The following is a 26,307-nucleotide window of genomic DNA, read 5'->3' on the forward strand; positions in this document are numbered from 1 at the left end:
CTACCAGCAATGCCTATGCCATGCAAATGTTTCTGCACTTATGGCCTTCCCATTCAATCGTTTCCTCAAAATATCCACATCTAGCCAATTCTCTTCATGCATTTGCATACATATACACAGGGTCGGATCATTTCTGTTGCTCTCTCTGAAATCCTTTCTTTTCATTAATTCCTCTCTAGTAATGACAAATTCATATCCTCAACAACTCAACAAAATATTTATTTCCCCACCTCACCAAAAAGAAAAAAAAAGTAAAGGATCATTTTACACAAAACACTGCTTCTACACAACGCACTCGCCAGCCCAGCCCTTCTCAAGCATCTACAGAGACCTCTCTTTCAAAAGCTATGCTGACTTAAACAGTCTTTATCTCCTGACCTGGATGCTGTGCAAAATGGCACAGCCAAAAAAGGATAAGGTCATGAAATTATATGGTCTGCCTGTGAGGGACATCTTACCAGAGAGTGCATGGAAGGGCCCTTCTGCGTCTCATGGCCCCAGAGCCCTGCACTGTGATGAAGTGCAAAGAAACAGTAATTGGTGCGAGTGAGATACGGACCGAATCAGGTGAGAGGTTCTATTTTTATTCCGTATTCCAAATAAAGCAATGTATATCTGTAAATGAAGGATGAGGCAGTATATTTTCCGCACTGGTGAAGTTAGTATAAGATTTTCACCCCTTCCTCTTCATGGAGCATTTTTCTGTCACTTCAGCTACGCTTATGCAAGCAGGATCACTGATATGATAATTTAGAAAAATCCCTCCCTTTAAAAGAGAGGTTCTTTATTTAAAACCACAGCTTTTGATAGATACAATCTTCAAAATAAAACAAAAACCTTGAGGAAAAAAAAGAAAAGCTTTCTCATTGATTCATTAAAATATGTATATATTTATGTCCATTGAGATCCAGAAATGTCTATGGGTCACATGGGATATAACAAAACTCTGGGAGAGATTATCTTTTCAAGTGATGAGACATCGAAACTATGATAAATCATACTGCTTTTATTAACTGTGTTCTGAGAACCTACAGGACTTTACTCGTGTGTCATCCCTGTAAGGTTAAAAATGTAACTCCCCCCAAAACCACAAAATATAAATCTATTGTTGGAAGGGAGTGTGATGTAAGTACCTTTTCTTCTAAGATGTCCCAGGCTGCCATTTGCCTTTCCTCCTCCACGTCATCCTCTGACGGGAAAGGCAGCTGTCCTGTTCATACTGTCCACCCCAGTCTTGATCCATACACTGCACTTCTCTCTTCCCTTTTACAGCTCTCTAGCCACCACATCCTCCCTTTATGTCACCCTCTTCTAATCGCTTTCTGCTTCCCTCATTGCTCTTTGCAATACATTCTTCTAACTTCTTACAGTTTCTTGACTATAGTACGTTAATGTGCCTTTCTTCTCACAGTCTGTGGTACTTTCTCTGCAGTCTCCTGATCCAGCATAATGCTTAGGGGCTACTTTGCGGCCCTAATTCATGTGGTAAAAGTGGAAACTGTTTTTCAAGTGGAAAACTGAATATTTTTTCTCCATAATATATAATTTAGTAACTTAATTGGTAATTAAAATCATTAAGACCTATTCTGCATCATTTTAATGCCATTTTCTTTTATCTGTAGATAGATGCAAATAATAGGAAAATCAGAAAGCGGTTTGAAAGATAGTTTTCCAATATTGTTATTTGTAAAAGCAAAATAATGTATGATTCTGATGTCTCTGTGATTTGGCAGTACTGTAATTATTTTTGCTTTTACATGGAATAATCAAACAAGCAACCATTTTGAAGTATGTCAGGTTTGTTAGAGATCAGAGAATTAAATTCTTTTCTCTCTTTCAGACAGTGAAAATTTCCTTTCTCCACTTGATCCACAGAAAGCAGTGACTATTACTTTTTCTGCTGTAAGTATTTATATTAATTTCACTGCTGTGACCTCATTTCACTTTCTACAGATCAGAATGATACCAAACGTATATCGTGAAACAGAGAACATTATTTTATACTCTCATGAGAAGACCCAACTTTCTTAACAAGATCTTTGAGAATATATACTACCCAGGAAGAAAACTTCAGGCAATTCCAATGTATGAAATTAAAAGAAAAGTTGAATAAAAATTAATTTTAAATCTTGCAGAGGGCTTTACTTGGGGCAGACATCCAGTCCAGTGATATCCAAAGCAGAGATAAATAGTCGAAGCAATAATAAAGAGTCAAAAATAAATGGCAACATTATATGAACTAGCAGCCTGTACAAAAATCAGAAGATCAGCTTCATGAAATTCATACAAAAGATTCATGAAAAAACCTATGAACTGAACAACCACATTTTGCACTAACTGAAACAATCTTCAGAGTTAATTGAAGCACAGCACATAGAAATAGCTTACCCTCAAGGTAATGAAGGTATGAAATACTATCTCACCCATCCAAAGATGAAAGAATATTATGGAAAAGCTTTGTGATTATTCAATACAAACTAGACTATGTCATAAAAATTTGCCTGTGCTTGTTGCAAAACTTTGGGTATATTATGCACTATGGACATAATGTTGTCCAGATGAATCAGACAGTACAGATCTAATATATCATATTGCTGCCAATTTTAGATAAAAAAAGCTGTAAAGGCTTCACTGCTGGCGCAGCAAAGGTAGCTTTACCACCTTCTTTCATGTTCCTTGTTCTATGATTTGATAACATAAAGAAAACTTTTTTGATAACTTAAGAAAATGTTTAAGATCTCATTCTGTATGGTTCCTTGCCAAAGCATCACACTTCTGCCTCCTGTAGGGCAACATCTGCCTTGACACAATTAGTAAAAATTCACTTTGCAATTGTGGGTTGACACGTCTATGTACGTTCTGGGCATTTTCCTTCCTTTCTTTAAAGGACAGAGGGAAAGAAAAACAGCGCAACATTTGCCTTGACACAATTAGTGAAAATTCACTTTGCAATTGTGGGTTGACACGTCTATGTACATTCTGGGCATTTTCCTTCCTTTCTTTAAAGGACAGAGGGAAAGAAAAACAGCGATTCAAGAATTAGCAAGCAGATTGAGTTATTGAAACAATATCTTAAAACAGTGGCAGAGTGTCTTAGTGCAACAAAACAGTTTCTATGATCAAATCGATTTTGGTGGTCATTACTGCTTCCCTTCTCTTTCTGAACAGGAGAAATTACAGAGAGGCCCTATGCTAAATAACCCTTCCTACACCAATTTGTAACTGATGCTGTAGGAAGGAGAGTTACAGTGCCTCTATGATTTGGATTTACCTTAGCTATTTTCAGGATGCCAGTCACCAGTAGCTGGGTGCAATGTAAAGATAAGCAGAACAAGAGATTAAGCCCCACTTGAATATCTGGAGAAATGGCCTTCTGTGAGTAAGGCTGCCATGACTGATAAGGAGACTTTTAGATTCAGCATCAGGGAAAAGGTTAAGAGACGCATATGTAATTTCTACACATAATACACAAGGTAAATCAGGTACAGTAATTGATAAATATCAATAAGCAGAAGATGGAAAGCAAGAAGAAAGTTTTAATATGAATGAGGGAAGCAATCAGATATGTGAAACAAGTAATTGATAAGACTGCATTATATGATTAGGATTTAGGATGTGATTAAGCAGGAAAAAGACAAAACAAAACGTAATCCAGGCATTTCTAGGTCAGTATTTCAGCAACATGCAAGGCTTCCAAATAGATTTTTAAAGGAAAGAATAATATGCAGGTAAATTTCAAATAAAAACAAATTACAACATAGGATGTGCAACAATTCTATCAGACTCACCTGATATCCTTCTTTAATAACAGTACTGATTTTCTAGACAATACAAAGACTTCCAACCAAGCTCAAGTAAAGCATTTGATATATGGAAATCTATGTGGAATCTGGGATGAATGATGTGGTACGAATGATGTGGTACAACAGGAGCAAGCTAAAAAAGAGATGATGATAAAAAAAATACTGGCAAGAGGCATTTAAGAATGGCAGGAGATCACAGGTGTCACAAGGATTGCTTATTGGACCAACCTTGCTTAATACTTTCACTGATAATGCTGGAATAAATATCATAAATTTGATACTGAAATCACTTCAATCACAAGGCAGTGTGTAGACACTGTACAATGCCCAAGACAGATGACTAGTATATCTTTCAGAATGGCCTTGAGGTCTGAATCAGTAAAATGGAATGAAGCAATATTAAAAAGCATGAGATCATGGAGTTAGGGCCTAACGAAATTCCATAGTATACAGGGAGCTCACCACTAAACTGAGATGAAGATGGGTCTGAAGGCACTAGTCAAACACCAGTGTGAAACAGGAAAATACAATCCTAAAATGTAACAGGTTAGGCATTACAACAACATGGAACAACTAGCACTGCTCTATAATGCCTTATGTGGAACCTCGAATTAACTGCTGATCACATACATTAAAGAGAGAAATTGAAAACAAAATAGACATAGAAAAAGCAATTGAGAGACAATATTCACAGAAGACATGGAAACAAGATTAACTTGTTCCACACAGCAAAAGATCTGAAAGAATAAATACATTGCAAAGTTTGAGGAAAGTAAGCCAGGGATGAAAAATAACTGCCCGCACAAAAGCAAATAGACAGAAACTAGCAATGGCTAAATTTATGCTCAGTGAAGATTCCTCGCTGTTGGAGAAATCAAGTTCTGGAACAGCCTTTTCAATGAAAGGAGCAGAGGCAAAAAAAATATTACCTACTTTTCATATGGAGCCTGATAAGTTTAAGAAAGGGGCTATATGGCACAGTGCCTCCCACAGCAGAAAACGGCTCAGTGATGCAGGTCCCTTATAGTCCTAGGAAGCCTGCTCTTTCCCTCTTGGGTTCAACAGCTCATAAAGAATTTGGACTTCCACTCTTTTCCTTCCAGCTGATCCCTGTTACAACTTATTGGCTGTGAAAACAGAGTCCCTGAGACAGTACAGAATAAGACCACCAAGAGCCACAAAGATTAACGCCACAATGAGGAGGAAATAAGAAGCCAGCAATGTGCTTCACACTTCATCCTGCAGATGTGGACTGAAGCAAGCAAGATACAGCACAGATGAGTCCTGCCTGACTGAGAAGGTCACTGGCATGTCACCCCAGCCAGAGGGTTTTGGTCCATCCAAGTTTCAGATCAGACTCTGCTATATCAATGCTTGTCCAAAAGCAGCAGCAAAGGAACACAGCCAGGGCCAGAGGGGAATGCGATTGCCCCTTTTAGCAGCAGCAGCATGACATCAGCTTAACCGCCGCATCAAATCTAAACATGCTGTACTGGATGTGGGCTAATTCAGTGCAAGACCAGCTTGGGTGGTTCTGCTCTGTGCTTACAGCTCTGGTGGCTCTGGGGAGTGTTATTTGAAGACATCTAAACAGTGCTCTGCAAAGTCACACAGTCCAGCTGAGCTTAGTAGCTAATCTCAGCGCTCACGGTGCCAGATCTAGCTGTAGCGAGGACACACGGGAAGAGATGGAAATCCTTGACTGGATGTGACAACTTTAGGGGCAACAGGACGGTGAAGCTAAAGATGAGGAGATGGACTCTGTGAATCTCAAACACTGCTCTAGACCACATAGATGACATCTTTTAGTGTTGTAATAAAAACTGTATATGACCATGTTTTCTTTTTAAAAGCACGCAGCTTACTTTTCACATTCAGATACAGGCGTCACATAATTCTTAACAGCCCATCTATCAAAGCAGTAACAGCTTTCTGAAACAGAACTCTTCTTTTGTTCTATTTTTTAACAGCCTACATTGACAAAGGGCAATTTCTGAACTGAAAAGAAAGTGATTTCAAAAGTAAGTAAAACATTTCTCCTCAATCCCATACTTCATAAAGGCATGCACCTTTCGATGCAGCATAAAGGTTTACCTAAAATTTCCATTTGAGCAACTTCTCTTGACTCCCACAAGGCCCAAGATAAACAGTGCTCTAATAAAAGTTGATAGCATGGGCTCTGTTCAAGTGAAACCACTTTATAACTTGACCAAGTGTGTTCTCTGCCAGGAAATGATTGCTTTTCCAGTTCAACCCAAGAATGTTGCTCTGCCTTATGTCTGCTGGCAACAACTTCTCTGTTTATGGGTGGGCTAAAATGGGAGGATTCAAAGGCTAAGTTTAGGCCTCAGATAATGGTGCTAGGATTAAGATTTGGTCCTAGATTTTACCATACCTGTTGTACTAGTTTGTAAGGAGCAGCAGACAAACAAGGAAGGTACTATAACATGAACTTTGCTAGCTTTCTGTTTTCTTTCCCTTATAGCTTATACTTAACTCAGTACATCTCTGTTGGAATCAAAATGAGGTTTGCAATTGTCAAACCATAATCATGTATGAATTATTTAAGTGTCTATACAACATTAAAGCTATCAGGTACTCCTTATCAAAGTCACTATATACTCAGTAGTTTCTTATAAAAAAACTCTTTTTACCTTACTGTGGAAGATCCTTCCTAACTGATGCAACGCAAAACCAGTCCTGTTAAAGTTAAAAGCCTTGTAACCTTCCCTATAACGCACCATGCTAACGAAGAAAGCTGTTTTGTCCCAAAGGAGAAAGCCATTCAAACCAGCCGAGCAGTATAGCTATAGGACACCACACAGCACTCTCACCAGTGAGGCTTGTGCATGCGACATGCTGCCAGTACTCCCAGTATCTCCAGCACAGGGAGTGGAGATTGCAATGAACATCTCACCTTTTCCTGCATGCAAAAGCAAAGCGTCTCACTCTTCAGCTACATGCCTCCAATGTATCCATTGGGATTTGCCCAGCTAGGGGTTAACATCATAACAGTCTGGACATACTTCCAGTACAGGGCCTTTCAGAGCAGACTCGTTTCAGGAGGAAATGCCAGAACAGTTGCAAGAACAGTGATGGATGGGAGAAATAGTCATCGGCAACCAATGCGGTTATGGAAAATTTAGAAAGAAAGTGTCTAAGCAAGAAGGACAGAGGAAGGGAAAACAGCTTAAACAAACTTCTGAAAAGAAAAAGCAAGATGTGAACATCTAAATTGAAATGTCCCTATTACATCAGAAAAACAATTTTATCACTGAGTCTCTTAAAGACAAGACTCAGTTGTTAAAATAAGCCTGCGGTAGTAACATTCACCTTCAGACTGTGAGCAAAAAACAAGCATTATTACAGATCTTTCAACAATTTCCAACAGCTTCAGCACAAAAAGCAGAACAGTGATCTTTCCATCGCCACAGCTCTTCAGGTCACACTTCTACTCGCAAATGGAGCAGAGGTGCTAATCTAGACCTGGAAAGAAGCACTTCCTACAATTTAATACCGATGCAGAAAGACATGTGAAGCCATGCCTCATTAACAATTTATCCTAAACTGAGAACACTCTTAGTAGTTCAGAGTTTTATTAAATCAAAATGGACCAGACTACTCTTATGCCAAATCTGTATCAAGTTATAGAATTGACCTGGTTTATAACAAATATGTTTATAATGAAACAGCACCAGAAAAAAGTTAGATTCCTGAAGTATTAATACCAAGAACATAACAGACATTTTAGACATAGATGTCTAACACACAACCAAACTAAGACTAGCCCTCCTAAATTTCTTCTTCCCAAAGCAATTTTGTAGACATTTGGAGGCTTTTATTTAGCTAAAACATTTTACTTCCAAGTCCCCCAGATCCTCAACTTGATAATGAAGATTACCTCTAGGAAGTCATCCTCATATAGGCTTGGGAGAAGGCCATTTTTTGAAGTGAAGCTCTTCTTAGACACACTTCTGTCTGTATCTGGTCTCACTTGTCACTAGATTTTTTTAATTGTTTGCAACTTATTCTGAACAGCAAAAAGTTTTTATTGCAAATGAACTAGAGAGAAAAAGTTAACTTTGGGTAAAAAGATTGTTTGCAAAACGGAGAAATAAGACAGACTTAATCTAAGGAGCTCAAGGTTTCATACAAGACAATAGACAGACTACATGAACCACTTCAGAAAAAGGAAGATGTGGGGACCTAAAGGAAGGAATTCCAGAGGAATTAAATACATCAAGTGTATTTTTCAGGGGGCTTTACATACAGAATAGCTGGTAAGAATAAAATGAGATTATCTCAAGCAAAAGGTCAAAAAAAATCATAGGCAAAAAGCATACTTGTAGAAAAAAAATAACAGAGTAATAATATAAGACACAAAGACATTTTAGACACATGAAGATAAAGGCAGAAGTAGTAATATTTCTGGTGTATGTAGGGCCCTTTAGATAAAGGGCTATTCAATCTAGTAAAAAAGATACATAATTGACTCAGAGAAAAAGGTGGAAACTATATTATCTTAAGATTCAACATCCTCTAAAGAGAGAATGTAGCAATATATCTGGAATGAGAGACAGAGGAGGACCAGGAAAGAGTTAAAGCCGAAACTGAAAGGTGAAGAAAAAGAGTGGAAATGTGAGCTGCAAAAAGAGATTACAGAAATTTAAGAAGGAAAAATGGAATTTACTTCAGACAATATAAAAGGGCAATTTTAAAAGGAGAGCCAGAAGAAATGTTAGAAGCTCAGTTTTGGAAGCAGAAGTGATCTGATGACCATACTAACCATAGTAACAAATAAGATACTTGCAAAGTAGGTACATCACTGTAACCTCAAACATTTCTTAGGCAGAAGAATACATGAAAGCTTCAAGGGTATTTACACAGAGCCTTGGGAAACATGAAGATCTGTAGTTTCTTCTTCTTTTAAAGAGGTATTGACTTTAAGGTGAGTAGGTTAGATGTTGAAAAAGTGAATGTTATTGCTCCAGGGCTACTCTCCCCGAAGTCACCGGAAACTTCAGAAAAGTCAGAGTCAATACAACAACCTGTGCATATAGAAATACCATATTTTTCATCTCAGCTCCTTACTGATATATTGCTAAATCCTGCTGATCATTGCCATCAAGCATTTCATGTCCATCTTCACAACTTTGATCTCTGCAGCCAGCAATTATATAAAGATTTGCTGACTATTCACCTAAAGGGCTTACCAAAAGTACCAAAAGTGGATGGAACATCAATTACCATAAGAAAATGAACTCCTCTAACAGTATATATATGCTGCATTAATGCCTACAGCACATGGGAATCATCATACTCACATATTCTTCCCACCTGAAGGGCGCTCAGCTTCCTCAAGTGTATTGCTTTGCAAAAGTGGATATTATTTTTCTGATTTATGGATCTAGAAATATTTCCGAGATAAGAATTTTCACTGAACTCAGTGTGCACAATATCCTGATGATACAGGTCTGTATTTCAACCACCAGCATGGTCTAAACCATAAACAAACTGTCCATGTCACGGAGGCCATAGACTCTTAGATTAAGAGCAGCTACTCAAACTAAATCCAGAAAAGCAGAAAAACTGCTATGAAGAAGAAAACATCCAATAAATTTGCTAATGTATCACCTGTGCATTTGAGCATAGATCATCAAGAGAGCTGATGACTAAGCTGTCACTGAGTCTTGCTCTCCTACCCACACAGGTCTCACAAATGACAACAACATTTTCTATTTCTCTTCTGCTAGAAAAGAAAGCACATCCTTTGCTCTGAAATGAAGATATTGCCATGATCTTCCATGGATTTTTCATTTCTAGAACAGATTATTTAACTGTTTATCTGAGAACAAACACCAGTTCTACCAGGGATCTGAAACTTATGAGCCACATTCACTAGCCAGCAAAGAAAAGTTATGAAGACAAAGAACCAGTGCTCCCTGAACTGTGTGTGTTGCTTTTAATTTTAGGATGAATTTAAAGTCCTATCTTATATGGCTCTCTCAAAAGCTGAGGTACAAGTTTAACGCAGAGAAAGGTCATCAGAAATTGAATTCTACTTCTAAAACTCCAAGCTGCTGGATGTCAGGTAGCTATATCAGAATCAGGTCTAAGTATGAGAGTCATCTCTTTGATAAAGTCTTTCCTTATAATGCTGTCTCACCAAAACCAAGCAAAGTCAGGGGCAAACAGTAGGGAGAAAGGAAATACCAAAGAAGTATGAATGAAAGACCATACACACTACTTGACATGCTTTAAGAGTTAAGGAGCCTGCAATATTTTAAAATATATTTCATTGTAACTTCATTTGTGGGACTGTGGTTAGACACAAAGGTGGGAGAAACAATACACTGGAGATGCCAGGCAGCTCCTTCATAGGCTGAAATGCATCACTGAACATATGTGGGAAGCAGAAGAGACGGAGACACGTTCCACATTTTCCAGTCTGTGTAAATTGATGTAGGCCTATTGACTGCAGCGAGGCTTTACGCCAGACTCATACCAGCTGAGGATATTTTCAGGGTAAAGATCCACCTCAATCATCTTCCTCAACAGTAGTGACTCATTTTAAGCTCAGACACTGGGAAAAGTCCAAGACAATTGGAAAGAGGAGTTCATAGCAGAGGGAATCACAAATGAAGTCTCTGAACCCGAACTACGAAGCAACACTGAAATAGAAGATGACCCCTGCATTTCTTACAGATCCAGACTTCTTTGATCTTGAGTGACATAACAGATGAGCAACTTCTTCAGGTGTGAGAGAGAAAGAGAGAGAGAGAGGGAGGGGGGGAGAGAGGGAGAGGGAGAGAGAATGAGAATGAGTAGCAGGCAAGGATTCCCATCCTACGGCTCTGCAGTCTCTTTCTACACAAATGTATCATTTGTACTATGGTAGCTGAATTCTTTCCACAAAGTTTGTAGTAATGCTAACTCACTGCATGCTGATGCCTAGAAAAGGAAATGTAAAACTCTCTGTGGGAGTGATGTTTGTATGGGATATTATTTCATGCTTTTAAAGTGAGAACCAGGGCAAGGCTAGTACATAATAACAGATCATTTGAATAACAGTGAATTTAGATGCCTTTAAACAGTATTTTAATTATTTTAAAATACATGATCTCACAGGAAGAATGTAAGACAGAAATATGATTTTTTTTTTTACATTGAATTATTTTGCTTTTCCCTAAGTTAGAATGTCTGTTCTCTGCTACTTCCTGATCTCCAAGCCAGACAGTTCATATATGACCAGTAAACAATCAGTAAACAAAACAGACCATTTAGCAAGAAGTCTCTGTAAATCTATATTCTCAACTTCAAACAAACCAGAGTAGGAAAATACAGTTATTCTTTCATAATCTCACTTTGCCTTTTGGTTTTTTAATAATTGATTTTTCTTTTGTTTCAGAGAAGATCAGGCTGAATCAAAATCTGGGACCAAGAAAATTATTTTTGGAAAGCAAAGCATAACAAGCAGGCATTCAGATAAAACTTTTAGTCATGCTATAGTTCCAAAAAGCCTTATATTCATGATGTGTGTGTGTGGGGGTTGTTTGTGGATTTATTTTTTTTTAAGAGAAAGTTTATTGTGCTGACAGGGCATGACAGGAGCTGATGGTAAGAATCATTTTTAAAATCTGACTTACTATAAGTAACTTAGTATAACCTCCAGTGCATCATCCATAATGAGACCTTTATCCTGCAATATCTCTTCACATATGCAAGCTAATGAAAGTAATTGCTTGTAGGACTGGGACCTAAATCCTTCCATAAATTTTTATACTGTTAGTTACATACACATTTGTATTCATATATCATAAAGGTGTCCAGAACCTAACATTCAAAGAAAAAAGAACAGCAAAAGAGAGAGAATACACACAAAATGGTCATTTATGCATACCATAACAACAGCTAATTAATTTAAATTTGTACTAATCATTTCCATCTGTACCAGTGAAAATTAAAAGCACAAGCAATCCAGAATGAAGTAATTGTATCACTGACAAAAGTTGTGCAAGCCACTCGTAACAGAACATACTCAAAAAGGGTTGCGTTTTGAATTAAAACTCTTACTTTAAAAACAGCTTTTTGCTCAAACAAAAACGTAGGGTTTTTAATAGAAGATCCCACTTCCTCCTCCTCCTCTTTCTCTGGATGTTCTTTGCATGAGTACACCTTGGGTATTTTTAAAGCACCTATTCATTCTACCCCTTCTCACTAACTAAAAGAGGCAAATGCAATACCAAAAACTAAGATGGAAATGTCTACGTCTTTTCTGCCCCTCTGCTTAGCATGAGGCCATGGCTCTCCAGTTTAGCAGCCATGCAGAACTGTACTGTATGAACAGGAGATTCACCAGGTATCTCAAAGCGTTACTGCCTTCCTGGCGCAATAAGGGACCACTCTTGATGGGTCAGCCTGCGACGAGCTACAGAATTCTCTCCTTTGAGCGGGATCTACCCTTCATAAAACACCACAAAGAGCTAGAGAAATAGTCTCATGACTTTTCCTTATGTACAATAGATTGCAACGCCACATAGGACTGGGTGAATGAAGCAGCAGCATTCAGGATTATTGTTTAAAGGAGGCAAGAAAGAAGTCAGGCTCACGACTCTCCACTCTTTATCTGCACCTCTGTAAGGAGCAGGAAACATTTCTTGACTTGCACCCAAAACCTAAGACCCTTAAATTGCACAGTCCACTAGAAAAATAAAATGTCTTTCTGTGTAGCACCAGACACCACATTTTAAGTGATGACATTTTACAATGCAGTCCCTTGGTTAACAGAAATAACTACATTGTACTTTGTTCTATTTTTTCTATATAAATTCTTAAACTGTTGTTTGACTCCTTCTATGTGATGATGAACACACTTGATTAGGGTCAGTCATTAGCGATGATTTACATATGGCTCTATTCTAAATTTTAACAGAAAAATGCTTGTGATTTTTCTCCTTAACAGCTTTAGGGATTTCTTTTTTTACTTCAATGGTTTAGTTTTTAGTGTGATCAAAGATGCGCCTATGAAATGACACAACACAGTGACCTGTGTAAAAATTTTGCAGGTTAGCATGGTGCAGCTCACCTCAATGATGGGCAAAAGCAGCTAGAAGACTTTCACTGCCCTGGGCCATCGGGGCTGCCAGAGGTGTCTCTGCACAACGCAACACGAGGCTGCGCTTTGCAGCCATGTAAAGCCTGGTCTCCTCATGTTAGTGAGGAATATAAAAGCTCTGGGTGACTCTTAGCTCAAGTTATCCCCAAAAGCCAAGCTGGAGGATGGATTTTGCTCTTACTGCCTATCAAACACTTATTTACTACTTGGTAATAAGTAAACCTGTATCAGATTTGAAAGGCAGCAGGGTTATATAGATGGAGCCATAGCATAACATACCACTCATAAGAGCACGTGAAATGTAAAGCCCAAGCTGACTCTACTCCCAGGCTTAGTTTACAGAGCTAGCATAAGCGCGCGTGTGTGTTTATGAGGGGGTGTTTGTCAGGGTGTGTGTAGGTGCGCATGTAGGTGTGCAGGGGGCTGTAGTGCATGGGCATTTGTGGAGGATGTGTAGGTGCACGCGTGTATAGGGGCACAGGCTTGTGTGCAGATGGCATATGCAGGGGCACATGTGTATCAGGGCATGCATAAGTGCACACGTAAGTATGCAGGGATCTGTGGGAGCATGCATGTGTAGCTGTGTGCGGGTGCACACATGGGCAAGCAGGCACGTGCAGGTGGGCATGGGTTTACATGTACGTGAGTAGGGGCATGTAGCAAAGGGTGCGTGTTTACATGTATGTGAGTAGGGATGTGTAGGGTGTGCATGTAGGCAGGGGTGTAGTGATGTGAGAGGTGTGTGTGTGCGGGAATATGTCTGGGTTTAGGGGTGCAGAGGTGTGTGTGTGTATGTAGGTAAGGGATGTAGGGGTGCATACGTGTGCGCACACATGCTATATAATGCAAGCATGTATGACAGATATATTTACATACATTTCAATTATATATATTATAGATATATTTAACAGAACATAGTATTCAATTATAGAAGTCCAATTTCAAGTGGCACCTTTGACAAAACCATACTTAAAGCTAATTTAGAGAGCGCTGTGATTTCTATGACTTCTACTTCACCACAATCTAAAGAACTATATATTTAGAGAACTCATCACTGAACAAGCTAAGAATTCACAGATCATCCACTAGTATTGATATATTTAGCTTCATAAAGAGTGAACAGCCAACTTGAGAGGGACTCTGCAGTCTCAGCGTCTCTAGCTTACTGTCTTGCATTAGCATTGGATTTATCCAGAAAGGGGATCCTCTACATTTTCCAGTGCTGATGTCATTTTATAATTCAGCATGTTACAATATATTATCATATTCAAAGGAGAACTGTCTTCTGAGAAGCTCTTACACTGTGCCTTCTCGTTTGATTTATTAGACTGCCATCTATCATGCAACTGAGACCTTACTACAAAACACATTAAATTAAGCCAAATTTTTCTTAAATGTTCTCTTGAATACACAGCAAAAGAAATGTTTGGATTTGAATTCACTTAATATTACAGTTAAGTCTTACTTTTACACTTAAAACATATCAAATTAAAAAAAATCACCAAGATTCAGCAAGAAACTAGTATATTTCAGCACAGAAGAGAAACCAAGAGTATGAAAGCACAGTCTTCAGCAGAAGAGGTCATCTGTATAACTCAGGAAAAAGAGAGACAGTAAAAGACAACACTAAAGGCAGCACTGCTACCAAGGCAGTGGTAGGGGAAGAAAAGGGGAAGAAAATCAGAGCATCTGAAACCGGAGATGCGTTTCTGAAAATATGGCTACAAGACTCTTAACACGGTGCAATAGGTGAGCTTAACGACTATACTCTCAGCAGCTAGTTCTACTTGCATCGTCTTGAGAACTACCAAAACATATACATGTCTATACCAAAAAGTGCAACTGGCAGAGGCAAGCAATCAGTGACTCGAGCAAAGAGGAAGGAAGTGCACCCTGTCCTGCTTTGTACCGAACGGAATTCAGTTGTCAGGCAGTTCCTGGTAAGCAATAAGGACAGGGACAGGATGTTTACCATAACCCAGAGGACCTGTGGCCACTTTAACTAGTGTTACTTCATAGCATTATCTCAAGGAGCTCCAGGTGCAAAAAGGTCTCTTCTGTCAGAGGAGGTATGATGCAGTGAAACTGTATGCTATCCATATGCCAACAGCTGTCTAACCAAGACACAGAAATAAGACTGTTTCATAGGTGTTTCATCTAAGCTCAAGAGATATGAACTAGCCAGTATTCACTTTACATATTACTGATCTTTTTTATTACTGATCTGTTGCAGATACTGCAAAATAAATACTGCTTATTTATTATATTTTGTCTTAAGTTAAGGATCATCGACCCAGCATGCTAACTTTGAGCAAATGCTTACTTCAGATTATTTTCTTTAGTTGATACCCAGCTTTCAAGAGTATTTGTTTGATGATGGAAATGAAGCAATAAAATAGCCCTAGTGCAGTTTTGGTGGGGAAAGACAAATGGAGATCAGAAGTTTCCAGACCTTCTTAATCCATCATAAAGAAGCAAAGAGCAGATAAGCACCACTTCTCCTTTCTACAAATGTGGTGTTTCCCTCCATAAGCATTGGCTGTGATACGAGTCCCCAGTATTTGAGGAGAAAAAAGTGTTATGATCAGTATTAAGAAATGAAATATTTACAGTGACGAGTAATGGACTTGCAAGTTTCCACTACAAAAAGAATATCACTAGATAACAATGTCATTTCTTACTCATGGAAGGTGGGTAGTAATTACTACCCAAAAAATTTTTCATAGAAAGTGAAATTAAGGGCCAAGTCAGACATAAAAGAAATTTTTTTAAAAGGCAACATAGACCGCTGTCATCCTCAAAACACTTACTCCAGCAAATTTTGCATCCAGACATTGTTGAGAACCGCTTTTCTTCTTCATCACTTTGGCTACATATCACCCTGTGTTTCTTCACCCTTCTTTATTGTGGAAGAACCTAAAACACATTATATACTCCTCAAACACAAAGAAAAACTACAGATTCTTGTACTTAAAACTGCACACTGTAACTCTTAGCCCTGAACCCACCTGGAAACCCATACAATCATACCATCAGCGAGGCACTGCTCAGGTACACTCTAATAGGAATGGCCAGGCTGTGCCAGGCCAGGCACAGGCAGCTGAAAGACTTCTGGAGCTGAAGGTGGTATCTTTGTGTTTAATAGCTTCTGGCAATTTTAATGACCCTTGTGCAGAACTAGAACAAGATGTATAAGCTCACCTAACATCTTTGAGGCAAAAGATCTTTGATAACAAAGACATGAAAACATGAGAGCAGACACATCGCATCAGATCAAATAACCATTTAGCCCAGCATCCTGTCTCCAAGAATAGTCTAAAGCAGATTCATACATGATGCTTTCCTTTAATACTCTTTCAGTTAAATAGTTTTATTTTCAGGCTTAGAAACTTCCTGAGCTGGATGTAGCTTTCATGTATTCAGTAACCCTCAACAGATTTCTCTTCCATTAACTTGACCAAGTCTCCCCAGGAAACTACATTTTGGCACTCCCTAAATCCTTACACCAAAAGTTCCACAGCTCTGTGCCAGATGCAGGAAGACTCGGCTCCTTCCGTACATTAGGAGCTGGTTCCCAACAGCTTTATTTGAGGCCTCTTAGGTATTCTTGGTCTGGAATAAACTGTTGTGTACTATACAACTCAACAAATTTATTTTAAAATAAGTAAAGTGTGGGAGTGAAGAATATCTTACAGATTGAAAAATGAAAATGAACAAAGTGGATATATGGTCAATGTCATTTTGGCATTTTAATTATAGAAAATGCACCTTTAAGTTGTTTTTGTAAATGAAACATTCATAAATGCTGTGTTCTCAAACAAAACAAATGTATCAAAGAAGGAGAACACTCCACTTTGCTACATGCTCTACAGCTGCACTTCACTAAAACTAAAGAGAAGGGTTCTTTGTACACTCCGAAGTGAAAACTAAATTAACTTCTGTTTTAGCAGAGAGGAAAACCTAATAACTAAATCCTGGGCAGAAAGTCAAAAATGACATTAAAATAACGATACAGAAAACACACACTGCACAGGATCCTGATGATATCCATACATCTTAGAGCAAGGCACACCTTGAAGTCCATAATGATACAAATATGGAACAATAGCACTTAAAATCTTAATGCAATAAAATATGAAGTAATTTAAAAAACAAACAAACAAACAAACAAACAAAGATACCCCCTGCCCCCTTGGATCGATTCCTGGCGCCACTGGTTGAGCAAGGAACCACAAGCATAGCATATTTACAGCAAGCTTTCCAAATTGTGCTGCAAAAGCCAGGAACCTTTTCTGCAAACTGAGGCCTCAATCTACCCCACGCAGTCACTTCACATTGCAGCTACGTGCATTTAATAAAGCTTCTCATTCACATTTTTATTTTTCTCGTTACATTGTTTATATTACTCTGTATTAATTTCCTCTTTGTAAAATCCCCTAAACTGCTCATAAAACTGCCTTAAAAAGGAGTAAAATGATCCAGCTTGGAGATCAAGGAAGACAAATGGGGCCGTTTTCCACTAGAGATGTAAAGAACAGAAAAGGAAAACTAATTTCTCACTGATTGCTGTATAAAGCCTCCCAGAAGGGAGCTCTGGACTCTTGCATCACAGCATTTGTTCCAGGGTGGTACAGGAGGGTGTTTGACAGAAGATAGCTATAGCCACATTTTAAAAGGTATTTTTGCACATAGAAATACAGGTACATATGATCCTCATGAAAGTTTTGGGGCAACAAGGGAACCGAATGCAATCAAATTTCTAAAAACCTCACAGGTATCACACTTCTTGTGCTGCCTTAGTAGCTGTTAAGGTATATCTTCTGCAACATGACAAGGAGAAAGAAGCACTCACATGAAGAATGAAGTAAAGCATAAGTAGGCAACATGCTGAAAAATAACTGGCACAATCCAGGAATCAAAAGGAAAACTCTGAAAATCTAGATTTGTCCTAATGGAGTCTAAAGGCAACAGAAATCATTTTCAAACAGCTATCCTGTGTAGAGACTTATCATTAAATCCCTACTTTCATAAATCTTCTTGTTACAAAAAAAAAAAAAAAAAAAAAAAAGCTGATAATAAGCCCACTTGGCATGAGCTACTGTAAGTATTGCAAAGTTTCCATTTCTTTCTCTTTTTCTTTAAAAAAAAAGGACAAATATAGCCCTTTTATGTTTCCATTTAAGTAATCGCTTCCAGGTTCCATACGGGCCCATCCCCATGAGTAAGGCTGAAAGTCTGCTATTAGGAGCTGAAAGGCTAAAACTGCCCTTTAGCAGAAGTATTATTTTTGTGTAATCAGACTGTTTGGACTTCTACCATTTCCCTTGTTGGCTTCCATTCTTCTACCCAGCCCTGCTTGCATACATACCAGACCTCTAGCTTGCACTGCCAAACACCCTCCCTCCAAAGGGTGCTTCAGGGGAGAGGAAAAAAAGAGGGGCAAAAAAATCAATCTTGCTTTCCAGACTTGTGCAACAAACAAGCCACAAAATGATTCTGAGTCAGCAGAAAACAGTTGGTAAATTACTATTCATTGCCTTGAAACGTTGTACCCCCTGCCCAGAAGGGAAGTTGGGACGAAAGCTAGAGTGCTACCTACGTTGCTTTGGCTTCTTTGGTTCTCCTCTATTGGCAGCTTACCATATATATTGGATGGGAACACTTAAAATCATACCCCAGAAAACTGTAAACAACTATGTTAACCAAAATATGGAAAACTTGTCATAGAACATAAATCATTCAATCTGAACCTAGTAGATATTTAAAAGCCACTAATCACTAAAATAGTTTACTATTAAAGCTCTAGCTATTGCCTCTATGCTGACTCGCACTAAACTGTGCCTCTGGATTCTTAAACCATAATTGTTTTGCTGGGAACTAATAAAATAGTCTTAATAACTAAAAACAAAAGATCAGAGTTCAATTGAGATTTGTAGCTGATATTTTCAAAATTAATGATTTGATATGTCTCCACTTTTGAACAGTCAACACAACATAGGCCTGACTACTGGGCAGAGACCACTCAGCAGCTTCATGAAGCCAGGTTCTTTTGAAGTGCCTCAAGTTGAGTATTCCAAATAACTACTTTTCAGTCAAGATTTTCTGAGGGTCATAGGAGAAGACAACTGGGAGAATAACAAGGCAATGTGCCAGACATCTGAGATGTCTATACACAAGTGTCAGGAGTATGAAGAATAAACAGGAAGAACTTTGAAGTCTTTAGCACCGACCAAAATTACCGCTGAATCCACATCACAGAGACTTGGGATAAATCGCAGGGCTGGAATACTGGTATGGAGGGGTACAAAGACTTCGCTGATGAAACAGTGCTGAAAAAAAAATGGAAGGAGGTCTTGCATTGTAAATCAAGAATGTATATACTTGCTCTGAAGCTCAGAAAGAGCTGAGAAGCAGACTTATTGAAGGTCTCTGAGCAAATATAAAATGTGAAAAGAGCAAAGATAATCACATCTTGTTACAGATCTGCTGTAGACCACCTTATCAGAGAGAGAAATGCATGAGGTTTTTTCTCCTAAGTAACTAGTAGAGGCATCCAGACTACAATATCCGGTAGTAATGGAGACTGCAACACAAAAGCCACCGGGTGGGGGAGAGGGAATATATGGACCATTCAACAGGTTTTGGAACATACTTGAGTTAACATTTCTGAGAACTTTTCTCTCTGAGAAAATTTCTTAGGTGGGGCTGATTTATAATTCTAGCTAAGGGAAAGATGAGTCAGGAAGCAGAAAGCAATTCAGTGATCACAAAATGATAAATTCATTATTCTATAGAAAGAAAGGAAGAAGACTGACAGAGCAAGGGAAAAAAAAAGGATACAAAAAGAAATGCTGTATTCAGAAAGGAATACAATAACATGCTGAGGGCATCCGTGCGTCTGCAGATGAAAATCTAAGCAAAAAAGTAGTGAAGAGGTAATTTACTCCAAAACAGAAAGAACAAGAAGCACAGAAGAGACCAGTCCTTCTGTATAAGGACTTCATTATAGTGTGAAAATCAAAAAGTAACTATAAAAAAGAATCTAGAAATAAGGACATATGATGAATGATTAGTCATAGAATAGAGGAATTACTAAAACACATATGGGTAAAATCAGAAAGGCCAAAGCACAAAATGAGTGAGTTACAGTCAGCCTGGATGTAAAAGCCGGTAAGAAAAATGTTCTCTATAACTCATATATTTAAAAAATAATCAGAAGTAAGGTCCATACTCAACTGGGAAAGAAAGCGAACAACAGAAGAAAAGAAGGCAGAAGTTGTTTTCTCAAACTTGTTGTCAAAAATTGGATGTGACCGAATACCTAGTTTTTGGCAGAGAAATACGAACACAAGCTTGAATAGAGAGAGAACAAGCAAAAGTTACATAAATTGAAATTAAGAACAAGAAAATATTATATAAATTGGAATTACTATTCAAAGTCATCACCAAGCCCTGACAACATCCACACCTAGGGAGAAACAGAGTTACCTTCAAGAACTCATGGAAAAGGGAAAAAATCCCAGAAGACTATAGAAGGGCAAAATAGGGAAAAAAATCTTAAAGAAAAGGGGAAGGAATATAAGAAATTATAAACAACTCAGTCTAACTTCTGACTCAGAGATATATTGGAAGAATCAGCTTACCAGCCTTTCAGTAGCAAGGCGAGGGGAACAGCCAATGCACGTTTGTTAGAAACAAGTTGTATCAAACAACTTCTGCAGCTCACTGGCCACATCTAGCCTACCGGGGCCAAATGATTCATCTGCCCCCAGCCATCGTCTCACCACCCTCCTCCTCAAGGGCCCACCAGGGTGGGCATTGCCTCCAAGTTCCCACCTCATCTCCACATGTCTTGAGTCACGGATGGGCAATTGGTCATGAGGTAGGACTACGTGCGCACGTTCAAGGCTAGGTGACCAGCGGCAGTGGGAACATAACCGTCTGAGTCAGGGACACACGTCTGAATAGCAGTTGGGTAGCAGCCATGGGACATGACACGCAAGCAGCTGCTGGACACATCACGTAATGAGATGAAAATTCCCTTCATGCAGAGAGGCATGTGGAGAAGCATGTCACCATTTTGAGCACAGGAGAAACACACACATGATCACGGCAAAGGCACAGACTGTGAACTGGGATTCTCAAGTGCCATTAGGAAGTGTTTGTGACCTGCCCTGGGCAAAAAAAATCATACATGCAGGAGGACATTGTACAATGTCATAGATCTTGACAAGTTACAGCTTCTCACCTTCTCTTCAAAACAGGGAGCTGTAGCCTAGGCAAAACATCACCATAAGGTAGATTCACAATCAAGGGTAACTCTCCTCTGTCAAACCAGAAGGGGATTTCCAGTAACATGATACAGGTCTACTGTCCTGGATTTCATTCCACAAAATATTTTAATTAATAACCTCACTAGAGTATAAAACCTGCCAATAACTCCCAGACAGGAGGCATCACAAGCATGCTAAAGGACAAGCTCAGAATTCAAAATAACTCTCAAACAGGAGGAAGGGTACAAAACCATACAGATGTATTCTAAAAAGCTTCTGAAAAATATGACATGAAGGAAGATTAAAAAAAACAGAAGTGCAAAATGAGGAAAAACTATCTGGGTGGCAATTCTGCAGAAAAACATGGGACTGCTGCAGTCAATCAAAAAATAAATGAGTCCTTAACACTCAAAACCCAAGGAAACCTTACTCCAGCAAGTTTTAGTGGAGGTGTCATACTGAGATACTGGAGAGGATTATTTTGCTCTACTGGATGTTGGTGAGGCCTGGAAGTAATTATTCTGCTGATAAAGTGCCAAGGTCCTTGTTCAACTTTGGGCATAACTGAAAAAACTATTATCAACTAACAGTTCCAAAAGTAACAGGAAACGAGTTATAAAGAAAAATAGCACAACCAGGTTTAAGTCTAAAAAGACAAGACATAAGTAAACATTCTTCCAATGTGTAAAAGGTTACAAAGAAGACAGAGAACAACCATTTTTCATTTCTGCTAGATGAAGGATAAAGAGAAATCAGCTTTATTTGAAGCACTGAGGATTTATGTTCGATACCATTAGAACCTCTCTTATTTTGAGGATAGTTAAGCAAAGGAATGGGCAATGTATTCATTGGAGGTTTTAAGGAGCAGGATAACCATCTGTTAGAGATGGTCTAAGTACACATATGCTGCTTCTGAGCATAGGCCTGAACAGCATGACTTCTTGTTTACTTTAAGCTTTCACTTTTCTCTAAACCCTGATTCACTCCATTGTCATTTTTATCCCACAACTGACATATCTGCAATGTACCTACACTTTTTCCATTTTAAAAAGAAAATGGTGTAGGCTAAGTTCCTAATATTTTAAAAGTTCATTCCACAAAAATTCCTATATAATTATTATACCAGCTTCCCCTTCCCAGGTACAAGCTTGATGGAAAGGAAATAACTAGCAAACTTTATGTCTAAATTGGTGGAAGAGGAAGGAGAAGAGAGAGAAAAAGCTTGCTGGACACAAAATGTGAATTTCACAGGGAAAAAAAAAAAAAAAAAAGGCCAAGCGAAGATAGTGGAGCTTCTGACAGAGTAGGGGTGTAGCTATGGCTAATTCAAGGGAGCCACAGTACCAGCAGGAAGGATACACCATTTCTCAGATCCTAGAGGAAAGCCCTAACACAGATTAAATTTTCCTCTAACAGCCACAAGCAAAACAATGAGGAAAAGCTTCTTTGTGTGGCTCAAGCAGACATGAAGCACTTGAAAATGACAGAACAAGTAGCAAGAACCTGGGATTCATTTTTTTCCACATTTGAAGCCAATAGCATGTTCTAAAGACTTTCCCGATTTAACATGCTTGAATTTGGCGTTAATAGCTGTTGAAGAGCTGATGTCAAGAGGTGTCTTTTCCAATGAGCAAATGCTGTTGTCTCTTCCACTCCTATTCCTTACCTAAAAGAGCAAATATGCAGTTGTCACCTCTAGACGCTCAGTGAGCCTAGATTAGGCCTAAAGTCATATTGGCAAGAGAAGAAAGTAAATTCTGATCACAGTCCAGAGGCTGATTTAATCTGGGAGAAGGGAGAGGAGATAACTGGGTGTGTTAATTCCTGAGCTAAGTTCTTCCACTCATCTTTGCACTGCAAAATAGGTGAGGCTTGAAATCTTTTAAAGATGGGTGAATTTATTGAAAAACAGGTTTAAGCACATGACCTGTCTTTCAGAATAAGAACTCAGTCTTAAACTGCAGGCTTGCACGCACTGTAGAAAAGTAAATCATAAAGTCTCTTATTATCAGAAAGCAAGAAAGTAGAATATTTTGTCTCCAATACTTTGCAGGAGAATTTTTCCCCGGCGAATATAAACAATCTACCAAGATGATGCAACTAACAAATAGTAGAGCAGAAATAAAATAAGCATGGATTTCTCCTAGATAAGTGGTCAGAAATTTGCAACATTAAATCATACATATTATTAAATAGGCAAAGATCACTGTGTAAATATACTTAACCAGTACTTACATTGATAAATGACGTACTGCCATTCTGGATCCATTCCCCCCAAATTGTTAAATAACTTGAATAAATTAACTTTGATTTAATAGACTATAGCAGAAACTCTGTAGCCATTACATAGACATTTTCTCCCCAAATTATTAGATCTGAAGCCATTTCACTTCTATCCTAATATCCTGTTAACATTAGTGCTCTTTCACATGCAATACTATTCTCTCATCTGTTTTACACCTCAGATTGCTCCACAGCCTAGTTTAGTACTTTATTGTTTTCAATACTAACACCAAAATACATCAGCAATTGCCAAAAACAGTGTGTCAAGCAGAGTTCATTTCACTGCTCCTCTACTGAAAGTAGCTTTGGGTGTTTTTCACCTAAAATCATTAATCTGATACAGACATCCCATGAAAATATGCTATGCTGCTACTTAACCTTCGGAAGCTTCCTCTAAGTGATTCGAACATAAAGAAATCCATACTCTCCTTGTGTTCTCACAGCATGCTTTCCACACATCAGATTGATCATTGGGTGGTCCAGTCATATGATAGCACATTGCCACAGCTGACAAGCCCCCTATCCGGAAGGTAAAGAATCAGAACTAGGAGGATGTGACCTGACCCCTACTATTTGCTGCTTTTTTTATATACAAATTATTTCTGCTGGTTGCTGACATATCTTTTGTAATACTTGCTGATAGTTTTCTTTGGAAACAATTGAGATTTCTAAAGATGGCATAGATCTCACTCTGCAAACACATCACGGAAGCATATCCAATTCTAAGAAATGTGGAATGAAACATAGGTGAATCTCAGGGTAGGAAAGAGTTCTGGGTTTTTTTGTTTTTTGTTTTTTTCCCAGAAAGCTTTTTATTACCCACACAAAATGGTGAGCTACCAGACCTTCATTCACATTAAATTTACCCTAAGTTAGAGAATTTCAATACAGATCTCATTTATCATGGGAAAGAAAAAAGTTCAGTAGGAAAACAACACTGTTCACTGTGGAGTGGAGATAAAAAACAAAAGCAGTGTTACATGGAAATAAACATTATGTGTTGCTTCATTTCAAGTTACTGGGTTTAAGTCCAACTTTTCTCCCCAACTAATTTGTCAAAGTGGATACCTACATCACTGCCACGGGCACTTAGTAACTCTAGAATAATTAAAATTTGCAGCACGGGAAGCCTGATATAGTGACGCCCTCTCTTTCCTCTCCCAAGGTGAATTTATTACTAATCTGATCATTTTATCCGCTTACAACTGATAGTGTCATACAGTTCCAATTGGAAACTACAGTCCCCGCTAGCCAACCTTCAAATGCAACTGTCTTCTCAATGAAGAAATTAACTCTTTAGACTGGCTGTATGTTGCAAGTAAACCAAAACAAGACTTTTTCAATTGTCTCTAAATTTCTTATCCATACATTGTCTCTTATTCTAATATTGTGAAGAACACTGGGAAAGTTACTAATCATTTCCACTACAGTAGTGATGCTATAAAGATTGATGCCAGTAAAAGAACATAAACAAACACTCTAACCCTTAAAAATCCACATTCTTCAGTCAAATTCTAATTCTAAATCCATGTACCACCACTTTACCACTGTTGCCAGGCAGCGATGGTGCTACGCAGTACCTCAGTGCTAACTTGGTGCCTTACTTGGAGCACTCAGTTCTGCTTTGCCTTGGCTTCTGCAGCCTCTCCGGGATTGCCCCTTCACTCCTGCAAAGAGGACGGGGAGGGCTGAAGGCATCTACGCTCCACCTTTGCCAGAAGCGATCTCCCCTCTCCATAGCAAAGAGTGAGAGAAGTGAAGAGCACGTTGGCCAGGCAGACGTTTTGGACTCCTGGAGGTGAACAGTGGAAATGTGCGTTTAGGCTGGACTGCGAAATCCCACAGCCCATGGCAGAGAAAGCACATCCCAAAGCTCCCAGCAGAATTCCTGGGGGAAGAAGCCCACTCTTATCCCCCTCCTTCACACAGAGACCAGTCTACTTGGAAATAGGAGCCATGGAACAAGGCAAACGGGAGGAGAAAAAGAGACCGTCAGACTTAACGTTCCTACCCACATCCTTCCAAAAACTCATCCACCTCCTGACCAAAGTTTTAGTGACATAGCAATATTTTTCATCCATGTTACAAAAAATTTGAATGGCATTTCCATCACTGAGGCCTTCTCATTTCCATGCCCAATAATTCTGAACTGTGGAGGAAAGAAAGTCAGTTAAGTTCCTGTTCTCCTAGAACAGGAGCTCTTCTTCTTTTTTTTTTTTTTTTTCCTTCTTTCTCCTTCCTCTTAAAAGAGAGAGATTTTTTGTTTACACAGGTGGATGAGCCAAAGATAAGCCAGAAGAGTTTTTCCCCCTCAAACAGATTCATTTTATCATATCTGATCATGACAGTGCCTGAGAAAACACTCAAAACAACAACAACAAAAAGAACTTATTTCAAACACTTAAAGAAAAATATCACCAGCAGGATATTATCTTTCATTGCCTAAGAGCTACTACCAGTTATATCCCAAAATGACCAGGCTAGCCCTCTATGGGTCAGAGTTCTTTTGAAGTTGATGGAAACCTGCTTTGCAATTATTTCACAAGAAGTGAAGCACACATATTCCATTGCAACTCCCAAGCTAAAAATCTCATGATAGGATATAATCTCCCTGCTAAATGCAGAACAGATGAGCTTTAAAAGAAAGTTATTTATATCATGGAATCTTTCAGTCAAATTAGGAACTAATGGTGACATATCACCCACCATTCTCCACTAATGATACCTAAGCATGGATATGAAAAGTGTGCATACGCGGGGAAGAAAAGAAAGTTTTCTTTAAAGATAGAACTCTAACAAAAATCTGATGACATTTCTTGTCCATAAACACTGA

The 26,307-nt window shown here is 38.6% G+C and overlaps 1 protein-coding gene across 3 annotated transcripts in view; it reads right to left on the bottom strand.

The window, feature by feature from the left end:
* LOC135324889 (tyrosine-protein kinase transmembrane receptor ROR2) overlaps nt 1-26,307 on the bottom strand; it is a 150,171-nt gene that overhangs the window by 81,408 nt on the left and 42,456 nt on the right. The window contains exon 1 of one of the 3 annotated variants that reach the window (XM_064501939.1): nt 15,729-15,768. The exons of the other annotated variants lie outside the window; for them this stretch is intronic. Within the exon in view, the coding sequence (XP_064358009.1) occupies nt 15,729-15,753 (25 nt within the window). The 5' untranslated portion in view covers nt 15,754-15,768. Of the gene's footprint in view, nt 1-15,728; nt 15,769-26,307 lie in introns of those variants that run through there. 3 annotated transcript variants of the gene reach the window in all.

The sequence above is a fragment of the Dromaius novaehollandiae genome, chromosome Z (genome assembly GCF_036370855.1).
Source record: "Dromaius novaehollandiae isolate bDroNov1 chromosome Z, bDroNov1.hap1, whole genome shotgun sequence".
In the NCBI taxonomy this organism is placed as follows: domain Eukaryota; kingdom Metazoa; phylum Chordata; class Aves; order Casuariiformes; family Dromaiidae; genus Dromaius; species Dromaius novaehollandiae.